Here is an 18,711-nt window from a genome sequence, read left to right on the forward strand (position 1 = left end):
AAAGCTCTTAATTGATTAAGAATAGTAACTTTTACCTGAAGACACTGAATATATAACTTCTGCATTGTTGCCTTCATCAAGATCCTTTGCAAACACGGTTGTAACCAACATATTTACTGGTTGACCTTCCAGAACCTGTCATTAAAACAAAAGACTCATAAATGAGTCAGTAAAAGTTTAAAAAGAAGTATAAATGGGCCTTTATGTGAAAGATACCACGCTAAGCATTTTTAAACTATTTTCAAATCGACATCCAATTCAAATGTCTGCCATATAAAAGTTATATAATAAGTCTGTAGAAAGAGTTATCTTTACAAATCAGATCTTTCACTCAGTTTGAATGAATTATCTGGGGGATATGAACTAATTCTGGAAAAAAAGGAAATCAAGTTCTCTAAATGAGCTTAGATTTGGGGTATATTTTAAGAATTCTGCCATAGGCTCTTCATTACTTTCTTAGGGCATTTTTTTCAATGGTTGTTGTTACGGTCCCAAATACACTAAAAATAAATATAAACCTTTGTGTCAGGAAACATACCTCATGCAGCACACAGCTCATTCATTAATAGGAACTTTCCTGGAATACAGGAAAGTACTGAAGTACCCAAATGCACATATGAAGTTCAACTTCACGTTTAGAGTCCAACTGCCCAATTAAACCACAGGGTATTTTAATGATATGATTAAAATTGTAATGATAATGCTTTGCTGTATTTGGATTTTTCTTTAAATCTGGCTTTGGAAGATCATTTTAAAGTTATGTTACTCAATTCTTTTTTTGAGTTGTTTAGTATGAATATTTGAGCACAATTTGAAAGTCTTTGAGCACAATTTGAAAGTCTAACCCAATGGTTTTGGAGCAGTAGCTTCCAAACTTTTTATTCTTATAACCCATCCATTTAAAAAAATTATAAGTACATCCAAAGTACATCCAAGATATATATATGTGTATATATATTTATCTGTGTGTGTGTATATATACACACACACAGGTATATATATATATACCCTGTTTTCCCGAAAATAAGACATCCTTCAAAAATAAGACCTACTTACAGGAAAAATAAAACGTCCCCTGAAAATAAGACCTAGCGCATCTTTGGGAGCAAACCTTAAAATAAGACACTGTCTTATTTTCGGGGAAACAGGGTATATACACACATATCTACACATACATATATGCATGTTTATGTATATATATTTGTTGTATACATGAACTAAGATACTAATTTGTTGGGTATGTTATAAAACATACAAAAATATGGAAATTAAGTTGAGCTTGCTGAAAAGGAACAACTCAGCTTTTACAGTCTCCAGATGGGCATCTATATATACACTTTAGAGCTATACCAATTGCTCGTAGAGATATGTACACTACTGGAAAAACAATCCATGTCTGAACATTACTGATACCAAGGTGCCATTATGTTTATATACAATGAGAAAAACTATGTTAGTTATTATAAAGCAACTGGAGATACAATCTCAAAGAACACATGTATCTATTTTCATTTTATAAAACAAGTATTTTTTGAGTACCATTAATTTATTTTTTCTTAACAATTTGGTGCATATTGCCAGGGTATGTGTCAAATCTATTAAAAGTAGAATATAAACGTCTTAAGACAACAATTAAGTGAGGTAAAGGCTATGTTAAAATCATGTCTCTTTTTTTTGGCAGTTTTTGGCCAGGGCCAGGTTTGAACCCACCACCTCCAGTATATGGGACCAGCGCCCTACTCCTTTGAACCACAGGCACCACCAGAAACCATGTCTTTTTTTAATGTGCACAATTTCTAAGTCCTCTAGATATGCATACCTTGCCACACCAAGACTGATGTGATGAATTCACATGTTTTACCACAAGATGGTGCTCAAAACAAATGACTAAAGATACTGCAAATTCATTGCAAGGCTACTTCACTTCACAAACCTTGATGTGCAATTCCTTTCCATGGAGATACTGCGGGAAGAACGGTCTGTTATCATTGATGTCAGTAACTGAGACATAAACTGTCATGGTAGCATTTCGCGATGGCGAGCCACGGTCTGTCACCAGCACAGTCACCTCATAGTGCATCTGATGTTCACGATCCAGTGCCACCCAACTGACCAGCTCACCTGGGGACACACAGAGTAGAACAAAAGACACAGACGCTGTGTTCTAGAATACTGGCTTATGGACCACACCCAACACAATCCACAGAAGCAAAATCAAACTTTGATTTTGAGCAAAAGTATGACTTCCAAGACCACATACATAGCAGTTTGGCTCCCTGGTAATGCTGAATAAATTTTCTGCAGTTGCTCCTGAAAATGTTACTTTAAATTGGTTACTTGTTACATTCTCAACTATTTACCATCAACCATTTGATCTAAAAAACAAAAACAAAAACAAAAACTCATAAAACAAGTGAGAAAACTCTGTGGAAACTTAGTAATAATCCAGAAAATTTAAAATTGCTACTTATCCCTCGTTATGCTGATAAATACGATAATGGAAATCTCCTAAGCTCTGACACCACTGGTTGCAAGTCTGGGTCCCAGTTCTGCCCTCTTAGACCTGTAACGACCTCTCTGAGCCTACCTCCTTGGGCTGCTATCAGGAACAAATGCAATCATAAATTTAAAAGTGCTTTGTAATTATTACATACATAGCAGTTGTTAATACTGCTTTAAAATAATAGCAAAATATCTTCCTGAAAGTCCAATACTGGGCAGTTATTCCTTATGCAATGGTTTGTTCTGTATGCATGTAGGTATTCATTTTTATCTCACAAAACACATGCATAGTGACCGATAGTGACTTTTTAAATAACTGAGTGCATTGTAAGTCTTATTTTACATACTCTTGCCCAGAACTGCAGTACCTTTGGTAACTTCAGTTGTGTCAGCCTTGGAAATTCAAGCATAAAATCCTAACAGCCTCTCCCTACTGCCAAGGGCCATAGTAAGCCAAATGCTCTCTTGGACAGCCCAGCTCCTGCTGCAGAGGTCTGCCAAACGTTTTTCTTCAACATTTATGAAAAAATTTACCTGAAAATATGAAGCCACTATTGCAAAGGATTTTTTCCAGATAATTTAAATAAAATAACATCATTTTTAAATAATTAAAAAGAGCCGAAATGAGGACCAAAAATGAAAATTCAAATTTGCATAAGTTGCTGAATTTGTGAGGTTAAATGCAGTGTTTAGTGTAACCGTTTACTACATAAGCTATATATATATGTATGTATAGTGCTTACTGAGTTTTTTTTTTTTTTTTTCAGTTTTTGGCCTGGGCTGAGTTTGAACCCACCATCTCCCGCATATGGGCCCAGTGCCCTACTCCTTTGAGCCACAGGCGCCACTTTAATGAAGATCACATACACAACTACATTTCTTAAGTTCCCACTTCTCTCTTCTGAAAACCTTAAATTCTGAATGGCAAGCAGACTTTTATTTTATGACCCAACTCTGCTGGACAAGCAGCAGCTGTTCAGAGGTCTGAAGTGGAAGACTGCTGCTCAGCCTGGGCCTGGGTGTGGCTGACACACGGCAGGGTTCCTTGGGAGCCAGAGTTCCTGCCACTAGGGACTGCCCAGACCAGGGGAATGGGGAAGAGGGACCGTGCCTGCCATGTCGTGAAGGATGCCCTCCCATCCTCCCCCACACCTCCCATGATGCCCAGCCTTGCCTTGCTGCACTCCTCCTGGGGAATAGAATGGTTTAATGGTTTGCAAGAACATAGTCTTTTTTTTTTTTGTTTTTTGAGACACACTCTGTCACCCAAGCAAGACTGTCCTAGCTTATAGCAACCTCAAACCCTTGGGCTCGAGTGCTGTTCTTGTCTCAGCCTCTCAAGTAGCTGGGACTATAGGTGTGTGCCATGATGCCTGGCTAGTTTTTCTGTTTTTAGTGGAGACAGGGTCTTGCTCTTGCTTAGGCTGGTGTAGAACTCCTGAGCTCAGGCGATCCACCTGCTTCAGCTTCCCAGAGTGCTAGGATTATAGGCGTGAGCCACCGCACCCAGCCACAAGCACAAAGTTTTGTAATCCCCTTCCTACACCTTAGCTCTTTACCCCTCAGAGCATGACATGCAGCATGTCAGGAGCTATCGCTTCCATTCATGGTAAGGAACTGAGCTCTGGGCTTACGTTAGTTGCTTAAAGCCATACCACAAAATTAGGAATAAATCTGTGAGCCTGAATAATTATAGAAGAGGGACGATCATGGGGGAACCCAACTATAGTCTGCATATTTAAAAAAAAATTACCAAGTGAAATAGAAAATACAGAAAACTGTGTAGCTATGTAGAGATTAAGTGGAAGCAGGGCCATCTGGTGTACCTGTGTGGGGTTTGTGCTCTGCAGAAGGGGGCCCTGTTTAAGGAGTGGCAGGGAACAAAAATGCAGATGGTACCCATCTCAGGAAGCCATGTGCCCTGGTGCAAAGCTCCATCTGTTGAGGAAGAGGCCCCTTCTCCTAATTCACACAATGGGGCCTTTAGAACAAAAGGTCGAAGTTAATCAGAACTAAATTCAAACTCTGTCCCACTAAATGGCTCTGGTTATGATGTAGATGGTCCCTCCTGGAACTGCACAGTGGTGGCTTCCTCTTACCTCCCACTAGGTCTATGACCTTGGGCATGGTACTTGAGTTGAGTCTCAGTTTCCCTCTCTATATATTCTAAGTCTAAATATATTTCATCATGGGGATTAAATAATGTCCTTCTAAATTTATACAATATAAAATTTAAGATATAATGACTTTTAAAATTTAATTTCTTAATTAATACTTTTTAAAAACCCACTGTAATTATCTTCTTTTTCCCCCTGCCTGGTTCCTTGCCAAAAAGAAGGGGAACATATATTCCTAGAGAGATTTTAAAATCTTAACGAATGGACTGATTTCTAGTTTTATGTCAATGACATTTATATTTCAAAAGATACGTTAAAAGTCTGCAGATGAAAAAGAATGGCTGGTGAAAAAAATTAGCCTTTACACAAAGATGTATTCAATCCAGTCCAGACTATACTTCTAATTCAGAATAACAACCATATATTGACAATATACAGGTCTGAGGCCAAAGAAGTATAAATCATTATACTTGATTTATAAATAAATCATTATAAGTAAAATTTTATTCAATTTTTACATTATTTTAAAATCTTATACTATATCAAATATTGTATTTACTAAAAACTATTTTAATTGTATGTTTGTACTAATACTATACCTAAAGATTTGAGTATTCCCAATCCTGGTTTTAAAGGAAAGGTGGAAACTACAAAATGCTACCTGTATTAGGATTCATCTTGAAGAATTTTCCATCAGACAAAAGGAAATATAATAACTGTCCGTTCTTTCCAGAGTCTGCGTCAATAGCTGTAATTTTGCCTATCACCCCCTGGGGAGCGGGGCTCTCTTCGACTTTCAAAAACAACACATCATGCAAGAAGGTAGGGGAATTGTCATTCTCATCCAGGACATGAACAATTACTGAAGTGCTCACATTTTGCAGCAATCTGTCCTCCGGGATCCAAGCAAACACTCTAAAATTATATGTTTGTGTGGATTCATAGTCGAGCTGTCGCTGCAAATAAATCCAGCCTGTGTAAGGCCGGATTGCGAACACTGCAGAGTCCCTGCAGGGTTCCAGCGAGTACACGGGTCGTGAAGCGGCTGCGCGCTGCACACCAAGCGGGAGGGCCTGGACTTGCAGTACGTGCGTCATCAGTGACAGAGACTCACTAACTTCCGCTTGGTAGACTAAATGTTCAAAGGTCAAGGAGGGGACTTGTTCCGGTTTTTCAATTACTACAGTCAGGACCAGCAGCGTCGCCCGGGGAGGAACGCCCAGATCCTGGGCCACCAGACTTAGCACGTGCTTCCACGGCCCGTGGCCTCCCAGGCTCCGATTGAGGTACAGGACGCCAAGACCTGCGTCCACGGCAAAGATGCTGGGACCCTGGCTTGCGATGGCATATTGGACGAATCCATTCAGCCCGCTGTCTCTGTCTTCCGCGTGCGCCAGGTACAAGGCTGTGCCAGGTGCTGTGGTCTGCGAGATTTTAATCTCTTCTGAAGCCGTGAGGAACACCGGGTGGTTGTCATTGACATCGATTACAGTTATGTTGACTTCCGTGCTGCTGCAGGCCGGGGAGCTGCCCAGCTGCGCTTGGACTGTGAGCACAACCACCGGCTGCGTTTCATGATCTAGAGGTTTCTGGGTGCGAATGGTGCCCAGCCACGGGTGAATGGAGAACTTTCCGTCCAGATCCCCAGAAGAAATTCTGTAAAAGATTGGTTCTGAGGAATCTGGAGAGAGAGAGAGAGCAATCACTGTATGACAAAAGACTGTACCAACTGGAAATGCTGAAATTGGAAATATTAATATGGCCACGCACGACATGATGACAGTTCAGTCGATGATGGGCCATATATACCATGGTGGTCCCATATGATTACGACACCATGTTTTTACTGTACCTTTTCTATGTTTAGCTGCACAAATACTTACCATTGTGTTATGATATCCAGGACAGTAATATGCTGTACAGGCGTGTGGCTTAGGAGCAATAGGCTATAGCCAGATGTGAAGTAAGCGGGACCACGTAGGTCTGTGTAGGTAAACTTGGTGAGGTTTGAATGATGACAAAAAACACCGAAAGGCACATTTCTCAGAATGTTTCCCTGTTGTTAAGGACGTATGACTACATACACTACATCTTTGGCAAATACTCTGCAATGTTTTACTATCCCTAAGCTCTTCAAAGCCTGTTGAGAAGTGATACATGTGATACATGGTTTGTGATTACAGGCAAAGAGAATGTCCAATGGATGAAGAGCAAGCTAAAGATGTCACTGTCCTCCCTCACCATTCTTGCATGAGATAATAGAGAAAGATATTGAGAAACTAATTTAGATTTTTAAAATCTAACTGAGGAAGTCAAGTTAAGTTTACATTGATATTTTAGCAAATACCCTGAGCAGAGCTTAAGGGAAGGGAGAGAGGAAGGAACAGGAACAGACCAGGAGGAGGACAAGCTCTTTGGAGAGTCATTCAATTCTAGAATTTTATCCCACAAAGGTGCCTCTACGAACGTGAAAAAGACTATTTGCTCATGTACTATTTGGACTACCAACATTTTTTTAAGCATTCAAACTGATAGAAATATTTAAATAAAACATATCTAAGTTGAAATACAATGGCCCTTTAAAAAAATGAGACAGTATGATGTACAGTTACCTGGAAGCTGTTTAGTAAATACTAAGTGAGAATAAAAAGGTAATTGTATAACAACAAACAGAGTAAGATGCATTTTTGTAAAAAAATTTTAAAAGTGTGTGTGGTTTTGATGAGGAGAACTACACTTTGCACATTATAATTATTCTGTATAGTTTTAAACTTTCTTTTAAAAATATCCATTAATTTTGTGATCAGAGAAGTAAATTGTGGAATGGATAGAAATAATGATGAAAGAAAAGAGAGCAAACCATGAGCTGGGCTATCTCCCTTCATTTGTCTTGGAAAGTATTCGAGATTGTACAGCCTAAGGAAATATAGGAAGGAAATGTTCACATCATGGACTTTGATGCAGCACAAGAAATAAATACTTACTTAAGGGCTCACTTGCTTTCACTGTCCCAACAGGACTGTCTTCAGGCACATCTTCATAAATGGAGAATGTGTACTTAGGTCTTTCAAATTCAGCAGGCGCCAGAATTGTCTGGATAATGTGTATAGTGACATCAGCACTAACGACAGCTGTGAGCCCACCACCGTCTCGAGCACAGACCATCAGTAAAAGTGTAGTTGATTCCAAATGACTAAGAGTTGATGTTAAGTAAATAATTCCTGGGTAGGGGAAAGAAAGAATTAATAAAGAGATAAAATGTGAGAAATGCTGATGAACAATAGTAATACCTGATCTGTTAAGTCTACTGTGATATTTAATTTTATGTATCAACCTAAATGAGCCATGGGGTGCTCAGATATTTGGTCAAAAATTATTCTGTGTATGTCTGCAAGGGTGTTTTTGGATGAGATTAACATTTAAATCTGCAAACTGAATAAAGAAGATTGGCCTCTAATAAGGGTGGGCCTTGCCCAATCAGTTGAAGGCCTAAAGTGGGTGAGCCTCGTCCAGTCAGCTGACCCTCTCCTGGACAAGAATTTCTCCTGCCTTCAAACTGGGACATGGTGGGGGCAGGGGGGTGAGTTGTTTTGTTTTGTTTTTGCTTTTCCCCTGCCCTCAGACTCAAACTAAAACCTCAGCTCTTCCCAGCACTTGAGCTAGCTTCAGTCTAGAAATAAACCATTGGTTCTCAGGCCTTCAGACCCAGACTAAAACTATACCATCGGCTCTCCTGGGTTCTCAGGCCTTCAGACTCAGACTAGAACTATATCATCAGCTCTCCTGGGTTCTCAGGCCTCCAGACTCAGACTAGAACTATACCATCGGCTCTCCTGATTCATTTTATAGGTCTTGGGACTTGCCAGCTTCAATAACTACATAAGCCTATTCCATATAATAAATCTCTTAAATCTCTTCATATATACTTATATTTGGATACAGATATGTGTAAATGTGTGCCCATACATTCATCCTATTGTGTTTCTCTGGAGAGCCCCAACTGACACCTTTGTTTTCCAAAAACAACTTGAGCATATTTGCAAAATGATCATCCAAATTCTGTCATGTGTGCAGTATTTTCCTAGAATTTAAACATCAAACATCTTGGAAGTATATCAAGTAACCAGAGAAATATAAATCGTGTTGCCTTTTGGGAGCCTCACTACCATATCAATAGCTCAAGATCACAGAATAACAGAGTATATCCCATTGCATTCTAACATGAGGATAACGTGGGGTTTAAGGGTGATTAACAGCCTGCCCAGGTGCCAGAACCCCAAGGCTAAAGAATGTAACTACATTTTATCTTCTGAGGTATTTGATGTATGACTTGAGGTCATACATGTGCAGGGTGACTTTCTTTTTCAGCTGACTCCACTCTACCTTTGTTGGTGAGAAGGTGTGACACAATAGCTGTGTGTAAAAAAATATATATATTGGTAAACGTGAAGGCCAGGAGGGCTAGAATGGTAAGTTAGGCTTCTAGATACAGAGTGTGTGACAGGAAATATTTCTGGTTAAGGCAGGGAGAGATCCAGTGCTGATGACAAAGCCAATTATTACTATAGTAGTACTCCTCAAGATACTATTTTTAAAACATGAAAATGGAGCTAACATGACCACCTAAAGAAATGTTAGTTTTTATTTGTGTGAAAGAAAACACATGCACACTTATTAAATGAATTTATATACACTAATGTGGCTGAATTTTATGGACTCTGTCATGGTGTGACTGGCTGTAATAATTTGCTAAATGAAGGGATATTGCAGTCTTTGCCAATTTATAAGAAGCTGGCATGAACATCACAAATATCAGGTTCTAGGTATAAAAAAGATGATACCGTTTTATTTATTTATTTTTTTAAGTTGAAATCTTCCCTCTCACAACTTCAATTCCTTGTTTATATTTTGCACTTAATGAAATATACCGTATTTCTCTAAAAATATATCATCAATAATTGACATCAAATGTCTTGCCTGACTTGGCTGCAAACACAACATCCTCATTTTCTTTTTTTGTTTTCCAGCTTTATTGAGGGGTGCAATTGACAAAAAAAAAAAAAATTGTGTAAGTTTGAGGTGTATAATATGACAATTGGAGATACACATACTCCTGTTTTCCTTACTACTTCCTTCTCTAACATGGTTTTAAGTCATTTCTTTTGTGGTTCCTTTCTTCTGAACATGTTCCAACTTGATCATCTAGATTCTGACCTCCAAAGTGAACATGTTTCAGATATAATCTCACTATTACAAAGCAGAATATAAACACTCATTACTAGAATGTCATAAAATACTAATGTTACCAACTATTATTACATTAACAGTCATATTAAAATCTGAGTTCTTACTGATTTGGAAAGAACTCAGTACTTTCACACAAGAGAGCTGACTTGGATCTTTCTCATCTGTTATTGATGCAATTAAAAAAAACTGTTTTATTATTTAAGTCTATGCTTGGTTGAAAAAATAAAACTCGGGCGGCATCTGTGGCTCACTGAGTAGGGCGCCAGCCCCATATACCGAGGGTGGCGGGTTCAAGCCCAGCCCCAGCCAAACTGCAACAAAAAAAATAGCCGGGCGTTGTGGCAGGTGCCTGTAGTCCCAGCTACTCGAGAGGCTGAGGCAAGAGAAAAAAATAAAACTCAAATAATACAAACGTGTTTACAAATGAAAACAACAAGCCCTCCCACCCCCAACCATCCATGCTCCCCAGGTATATATTCTTCTAGAAATATTTCAGTTTTAATTACAGAGAAATTTTGAAAATTTCCATTTTTCCCCGTTGGTGATTATGGTAATGAAAAAATTACTGTCTGCCTTACTTAGATACGACCTAGTCTTTCTGCCTCCATACTAACTTCTTCTGAATCATTTTTTTATACTTGTGTTAGAATAGTATTCTTAAAATTCAAACCTTGATGTTGTCTTCCCATGTTTTTAGGGTTAGGTTTAAACCTTTATAGCCCCTTCTCCTGACCCTCTGTATAGTACTTTTCACTTTATGCAAAGTAAACCACTTATAATTTCCAGAATAGACCTTGCTCTTTTTTATTTGGATTACCGCCTCCTCTTCATCTTCTTTGAGTCAGTGATTTCTAGCCATATTGAAAGCAAGTCTCACCTGGGGCAGCTGGCCTTCTCTGTATACAACCCTCTATGATCCCACAGTGACTTGGGTACATGTGATTATTGAAAATTTAACACATTGTACTTTAATTATCAGATTTTAACTTCCCTATCATTCATTGGTTTATTCATTTATTTACTCAATGATTTATAAACAAAATTAAAAGACAGCATTTTGAAAATATATAAACAATAATTTAGTAGCCATAATAAATAGAATTCTGCAATCAAGATGAAAAGTCAAGTAACAAAATTAAAAAAAAAAGAAAGAAAAGTCAAGTAACCTGAAAGTTGGTTAACAGTGGATAAATACAGATAGTTTACATAAGAAAGAATAAAATGTTAATAATATAATAATTCTCAAACTCATAATTATAATGGAAACGCAAAATTAAAATAATTACCTCTCATTTTTACCTAGTTTATTAAAATATTTCAGTGATAATATCCCAGATTAATGAAGGATGTGGTATTTATGTATATTCTCCAAAAGACACTTTGACAATATTTATCAAACTTTTTTTTTTTATTGTTGGGGATTCATTGAGGGTACATAAGCCAGGTTACACTGATTGCAATTGTTAGGCAAAGTCCCTCTTGCAATCATGTCTTGCCCCCATAACCTAGAAATCTACCCTATACTTGCATAAGTACATGGAAATAAATGAACAGGATGTACTTTGCAACACTGCAAATGAACCAGATGTCCATAAAGAAAAGAATGAATGGTTTAATCAATTGTGGTGTGTCAATGAGATAGAACTTTATGTTGCACCAAAGAAGATGAAGAAAATATGCATATTTTCAGGTAGAAACATTTTACATGCTATATTTTATGTGAAAGACAAGTTGCAAAAGTGAATCTATAGTATCAGTCCATTGTGTTAGAAAATGTTAGTACTGCATGTAATAATCAAGATTCTCCCGAGAAACAAACCAATAGGATGGATGGATGGATAGATAGATAGATAGATAGACAGATAGATAGATAGATATAGATAGACAGATAGATAGAGAGATATAGATGTATAAAATGAGATTTATTATAAGGAATTGTCTGAGATTATGAAAGCTGAAAAGTCCTATAATCTGTCTCTTGCAAACTGGAGACCCAGGGAAGCTGGTGCTATCGTTTGAAACCCTGATAGCCAGAGAGCCAAGGATGTAGATTTTAGTCAGGCTTGGAAGGCCTGAGAACCAGGAGCGCCCAGGGCACGAAGAGATCAATGTCCCAGCTCAAACGGCTAGGTTTGAAGGTTAAATTCAACCTTCTTCCACTTTGTGGTTCTTTTCAGGCCCTCAGTGGACTAGAGAGTCTACTTTACTCCATCCACCAATTTAAATGGTAATCTCTTCTGGAAATTGCTTCACAGGCACAACCAAAAATAATGGTTAGCCAGATATCTGGGCATGTGGTGGAACAGTCACGTTAACGCATAAAATCAATTATCACACTAAATAAACATTTAAATAATGATGGCATATTTCTATTTAATGCAAAAGAAGAATTCATGAAATATTGCCAAGTAAGAATGTTAGATTACAGAACTATATGGAAAGTGTGAGCATAAATACTAGCACATACACTGTAGGTGTGCACACCCAGAAATACGCACATTAGACGACAGGAAGGATACCAACAACTGTCAAGAGAGTCATCTCTGGAGTTGAGATTATAGACAGCTCACTTTTAATTCCCTACATTCCCATAGTTTAAGATATTTAACAATGAGCATTTGTTAACTTTATAAATCAAAAATATATTAAACTGTTATTCACAAAATGGTCATATACTGTATACACTACCATTCTTTAGAGATACGAAGGAAACTTGCATCTACAGTGAAGATTTACATTGAACATAAAAACATGTTTCTGTAAAAAGAATTGCACAAGGTATTTCTTTTAAAATGGGATTTTTAGATAGAAAGTTTTAAGGGGGAATGTCAATGGAAATTTCAGAACCAGCAAGTGAAGACATTTAAGGGAGCTATTTTCATTAAATGAAACCTCGAGGCTGAGATACACATGCCCTAGTAAAATTGTCTATTGTTAGAACATGAAAAATAATGTTTCAAATGCTCAGATCACCAGCAAAATATGCCACATAACATATGGCAAATTGTAAAATATAATAAAATTAATATCTTTGCTATAGTGACTGTGCTATTTAAAAGTATTCTCTCTGGTAGAATCATCTACTATGTAACGATTCCCCCTCCAAATCCCCAAATTGAAATTTTTAATTGAGATAGTTTAATAATAAGGTTGGGGCTCCCAATGATATGACAGTAGGGAGCAGTAAGCAACACGCAATTTATATGACATTGTTCTTATTTTATCTTTGATACCACCTAGGATGTTATTCCATGTAGTAAAATTAAGCATCTTGCTATCTGAATAAAGTTTTGCTGATGAATCTATCTTTTTATCATGTTACAGATTCTCAATGAATCTGAAGGAAAAGGAAAGGCAAGAGAAAGGGAGATGCCATGGTAAAACAGAGAGTTATACAAATAGAACCTTATTGAGAAGCTTCAACTTTAAGAAACTCATACAAACTCAATAACTAAGTTGATGCCAACAAAGTGGATAGATAGTAGATAAGAACTGCCAATGAGGGTGACCACGAGATGAAGTTTCAAGGCATATGTAAAGAGTGAAACGTCACGCAAATGTTAGTTATTATCAAGATGGCTTCGCTTAGAACCTTGCATGTGGTAGCCATTCTAAGAAATGAGTTTATGTGGGAGAAGGATCAGAAACCCTACTTCCCAAAGGGAAGTGCCTTGTTAAGAAATAAAAAAAAAGTTTTCAAACATTTTAAAACAAATAACACCACATAAGTACCTACCATACAAGGTAACCCCTCGAATCTCAGCTTTTCACTATGTTTTGAAAATAAAATGACCATTATCACACTATTCCACTTTTCATTTCATAGAAGTCTTAGAAGTAGAAATCATTTCCATAACATCGGGAACTCCACTGATTTCTTTGTTCACCGACGAACCACTCACACCTTCTTCATCTATAAACCAGGATTATGACAATCCCCCCAGTAACATCACACTAAAGTTGCTCCTGCCAGACAGTGCTCCTTCTTAGGTTAATGATCTTCAGAAGCCTAAAATTGGGGTCTCTATCATTTTATTTTTTTATTACGTAAGAGCATTATACTCAAAATATAATCACCAAAGGAAATCAACACCGTCAGTAAATGTGCTAGTCTTTGAACTCCAAGAGCTTTGTTGCTGGTCTTAGCACACCCCAGAGGTATTGTGGCTTTGGTTTCAGACCAAAGTAATAAAGCAAATATTGCACTACAGCAAGTCATATGAATTTTCTAGTATATATAAAAGTTATGTTTACACTATATTATAGTCCACTTGGTGTGTAAGATATATACATTGCTTTTATGTCTAAAAAAGCAATGTACATATCTTAATTAAAAGTGCTTTATTGTTAAACAATGCTAAGAATCATCTGACCTTCAGTGAACGCTAATCTTCTGCTGGCTAAGGGTGTGAAACCGTTTCATAACATTTTACCCCCAGTAGAAGTTCTTCCAAAATTGAAGGCAAATCTCTCAAACCCTGTTGCTACTTTATCAGTGGAGGTGATGTGATATTCTAAATCTTTTGTTGTCATTTCAAGAATGTTGACAACATCTTCACCGGGAGTGGATTCCATCTCAAGAAACCATTTTCTTTGCTCACCAATAGGGAGCTACTCTGTATCCATTCAAGTTTTGCCATGAGATGGCAGAAATTCAGCCACATCTACAGGCTCCACTTCTGATTCTAGTTCTCATGCTATTTCTGCCACTTACGCAGTTAATTTCTTCACTGACATCTTGAGTCCTTCAAAGTCATTCATGGGGATTGGAATCAGCTTCTTCCAAACTCCTGTCAATACTGATATTTTGACCTCCTTCCATGAATCATAAATGTTCTCCTCCCAGGGAAGCATCTAGAATGGTGAATCCTTTCTAGAAGGTTTTCCATTTTCTTTGCCCAGATCCGTCAGAGGAATCACTATCTATGGCAGCAACAGCCCTATGAAGTGTACTTGTTCAATAATAGGACTTGAAAGTCAAAATTAATCTTCGATCAGTAGACTGCAGGATGAATTCTGTGTTAGCAGGCATGAAAACAACACTTATCTCTTTGAATATCTTCATCAGAGCTCTTGAGTGACCAGATGTATTGTCAATGAGCAGTGCAACTTTGAAAGGCGTCTTTTATCCTGAGCAGTCAGTCTCAACAGTGGTCTTAATATATTCAGTAAACCATGCTGTAAATAGATGTGTTGTCATCCAGCTTTGTTGACATTTATAAGGCATGGGCAGAGTATATGTAGCATAATTCTTAAAGGCCCTGGATTTTCAAAATTATAAATGAGCATTAACTTTCACTTAAAGTTACCAGATTCATTAGCCAATAATAAGAGAGTCAGCCCGTACTTTAAGCTTTGAAGCCAGGCATGGACTTCACCTCTCTAGCTATAAAATTTCTAAATGTCATCTTTTTCCAATCGAAGGCTATTTCATCTACATTGACAATCTGGTGTTTAGTGTAACCACCTTCAACGATCTTAGCTAGATCTTCTATGTAACTTGCAGCAGCTTCTCCGTCAGTGCTGTGTCACCTTGCCGTTTTATGTTACGTAGATAACTTCTTTCCTTAACCTTCATGACCCAACCTCTGCTACCTTCAAACTTTTCTTTTGCAGCTTCCTCACCCTTTTCAGCCTTCACAGAGTTGAAGAAGGGCCTTGCTCGAGATTAGGCTTTGGTTTAAGGGAATGTTGTGGCTGGTTTGATCTTCTCTCCAGACCACTAAAACTTTCTCCATGTCGGCAATAAGGCCATTTTGCTTTCTTATCACTCATGTGCTCATTGAAATAGCTCTTTTAATTTCCTTCAAGAACTGTTCTTTTGCATTTACAATGTGGCTAACTGTTTGGTGCAAGGGGCCTCGCTTTCTACCTGTTGCAGCTTTGAACATGCCTGCTCATTAAGCTGAATTCTTTCTAGTTTTTCCAACTCTTCTTTTCATTTGGACACTTACAAGCCTCTGTAGGGTTATTAATTAGCCTAATTTCAATATTGTTGTGTCTCAGGGATTAAGAAGGCCTGAGGATAGGGAGCGAGATGGGGAATGGACACTCAGTAGAGCAGACAGGACACACACAGCATTTACCCATTAAATTCATGTCTTCGGTGGAGTAGTTACTGGTTTGTGGTGTTCTGAAACAGTAATCCAAGTTCGCTGATCACAGATCACCATAACATATATAATAATAATGAAAATGTTTGAAATATGTTAAGAATTACTAAAATGGAAGACAGAGACACACCTGTCAACATGATGCCAATAGACTTCTTAAGGAGAGTTACCACAAACGTTCAATTTGTAAAACATACAACATCTGCGGAGCATGATACAGTGAAGTATGCCTGTATAACATAGGCCACGCTTGCACCAGCGCAGGGCTGCTAGGCCATTCATCATACGCATACTTACACATTCACTCTCCTCTCATTTCTTTGGCAGCAGAACTTCTGTAAGTTGACCGCCCAAGGGACTGTAACAAAATGTTCAACATATGGAGGTGGTCAATGTAAGGAGCTAGGTGTACTGTACTGATGCGTACATGTGGGGCATGACCAGTCTGTGAAAATTAGGTCAACTTAAGGAAGCGGTCAACATAGGGAGGTGGTCAGTTATGGAGGTTCTATTATATATTAGATATACTTGTTTTGGTTAGGGTCCAATAAGGAAACAGAAATCATACCAAGAATTTTAGATGCTATTTAATTAAAGAAAGTGATGACATGGGTACGAGAAAGCCGAAAGGATTAGAAGGGGATAATGAACAGCAACTGTAGGAAGCTGAGACCTTCTCCAGGGCTACAGGAACAAAAAGAAAAGGCAGTGTTCCTGCCTCTACCAAAAGGGAGAGGGAGGAGCTGTAGTGGGGCCTGGAGCTCTGAGGTGGCACTGTGTGCCTGCTGACACTCAGGTGTCTCAGGGGGGTGGCCCATGGTCATGGTCAAACCTTTAGAGGTCAGAGCCCATGGTCACATCACCATGGTGTGGCTACTATAACTGGAGGTACTATGAGGGTGGCACTTCCCACCCAAGTGGACCCTGATTGGCTGGGACAGCTGATAGTGGCATTTCTGAAGGGAATAGTGCAGTTGGTGCCAAAGGACTCAGGAAGAATATTGAGCAAAGAAAGCATGACAAAGGCCCTCTTCTCATCTTCCTGACTTCCAGTTTCCTGCCAGTGTCTTCCATCGGCAGCATCTATCTGGAAACCAGTGGCATGATGTTGTGGGGCACCAGCTCCCATCTGGCAGTGCCTCTCCCAAGGTGTCCAGGTCCCCGCTCTGCAGGGCCTACTTGCTAATACGAAGTTTTGATGATGCCAAACCATGACAGTTCCCCCAGTCTAGGGTGACAGGGGCTTCTCCTGGGTAATGTCTCTTTATCAATCTCGGTGCTTTCGCCTTTTCAACCTTTCATTATCCACTTAACCAACTTCTCATGTGAAATTATTTGTGTTACTATCAATGTTGCTGTTTCTGTTTTCCTGACTGGAACTGTTTTCCTCACTAATTCTGACTGGCATTGGCTTGAGTTACTAGTGAAATGAAAAGATGCGATGTTGGATCGATGTGGCCTCATTCAAGTGTCCTGGTTCTCCGAGCAAGGGAATGAGTGGAAGCTAGGCAGGCAAAAGCTACAGGGCCCAATTATGCCACCTAATGTAATAAATTCTTACCATTTTCAGCCTCAACTCCTCAGCAGTTCCTATCATAAAACTGTCACAACCCGCAGGTATTCTGGCCATTTTCCTGTTCTCTGTTTGTCCGCCTCTGGCCCAGAAGAGCAAGCACGGTGTCTGTCTTCACCATTAACTAGTCAGGACCTGGCATAGTCCCCGGCTCAGAGAAGGTGCTCGATAATTTTTTTGTAGAATAAATTAACAAATGAACAAACAAATCATGAGATTAGTCAGGAGAATTACAAAAGGAAGAAAGAATATGTCTGGGTTTAGCTGATACGGCAAACATAGCATAGCCTGAGTGACTTAAATAACAGAAATTTATTTCTCCCATGTCTGAAGGAAGAAAGGCCAAGGTCAAGGTAGGCAGATTGGGTGAGTGGTGAAAGCCCTCCTCTTCATTTGCATATGTCCCTCTCTGTGTTGTATCCTCACGTGGCAGAGAAAGTGAGTTCTGGTCTCTCTCTTTCTATAAGGACACTAATTCCATGGTGGGTGCTCGACCTGCATAACCTCATCTAAACATAATTAAGTCCCCGAAAATGTGTCCTAATATCATCTTGTTGGAGGTTTCAATATAAGAATTTTGGAGGGGCACAAATATACCAGTCCATAACAGAACAGTAATGTGGTGATGGGCTCCAGATCAAATGTTAAAATGATTATAAACCTGTAACAATTAAGAGTTCGTGGTATCAAGGCAAGCATAGATAATATAATAGCACAGTGTAGATAGCCCTTAAAAATATGCTACTCTCTTTAAGTGGCAGTTCTGAAGACTCTGCTATTAATGAGGAAATTCTTCTAGCTCTTAATTCATTATATTTAAAAATTAGTAAACTAAGAAGGAAAAAAACATCCTACAACAACTTTGTCCCACACAATATGTGTATAAAGCTTCAGTGTATAAAATAAATATTTTGTCCTTGGTTACATGTCCCAATTTAATCAACATACATAATTATTGTTAATACCTTATACTTGAATTCTGCCTGATTGCCAAGTTTACAAAGGAAGTCCCCAGAAAGTGCTATGTAAGCCTTCATATCTAAAATGGAATTTGTGGGACCTTGAAAAGTCATTTATTATTGAGGTGCTTCTATTTAAGACCATAGTCATTTATTATTGGGCTGCCCCTGGCCATGGGGGACAAAATACGTTTAAAGAA

General features: G+C 38.4%; 1 protein-coding gene across 1 annotated transcript in view; it reads right to left on the bottom strand.

Annotated features, from left to right (window-relative positions):
- Positions 1-18,711, bottom strand: part of DCHS2 (dachsous cadherin-related 2) — a 257,837-nt gene that overhangs the window by 95,335 nt on the left and 143,791 nt on the right. Inside the window, exons 6-9 of the mRNA XM_053597835.1 lie at positions 7,604-7,840; positions 5,281-6,300; positions 1,934-2,121; positions 36-135 (exon numbers count right to left, since the gene is read on the bottom strand). Coding sequence (XP_053453810.1) covers positions 36-135; positions 1,934-2,121; positions 5,281-6,300; positions 7,604-7,840 — 1,545 coding nt within the window. The remainder of the gene's footprint in view (positions 1-35; positions 136-1,933; positions 2,122-5,280; positions 6,301-7,603; positions 7,841-18,711) is intronic.

This window comes from Nycticebus coucang, chromosome 1 (assembly GCF_027406575.1).
Source record: "Nycticebus coucang isolate mNycCou1 chromosome 1, mNycCou1.pri, whole genome shotgun sequence".
Classification (NCBI taxonomy): domain Eukaryota; kingdom Metazoa; phylum Chordata; class Mammalia; order Primates; family Lorisidae; genus Nycticebus; species Nycticebus coucang.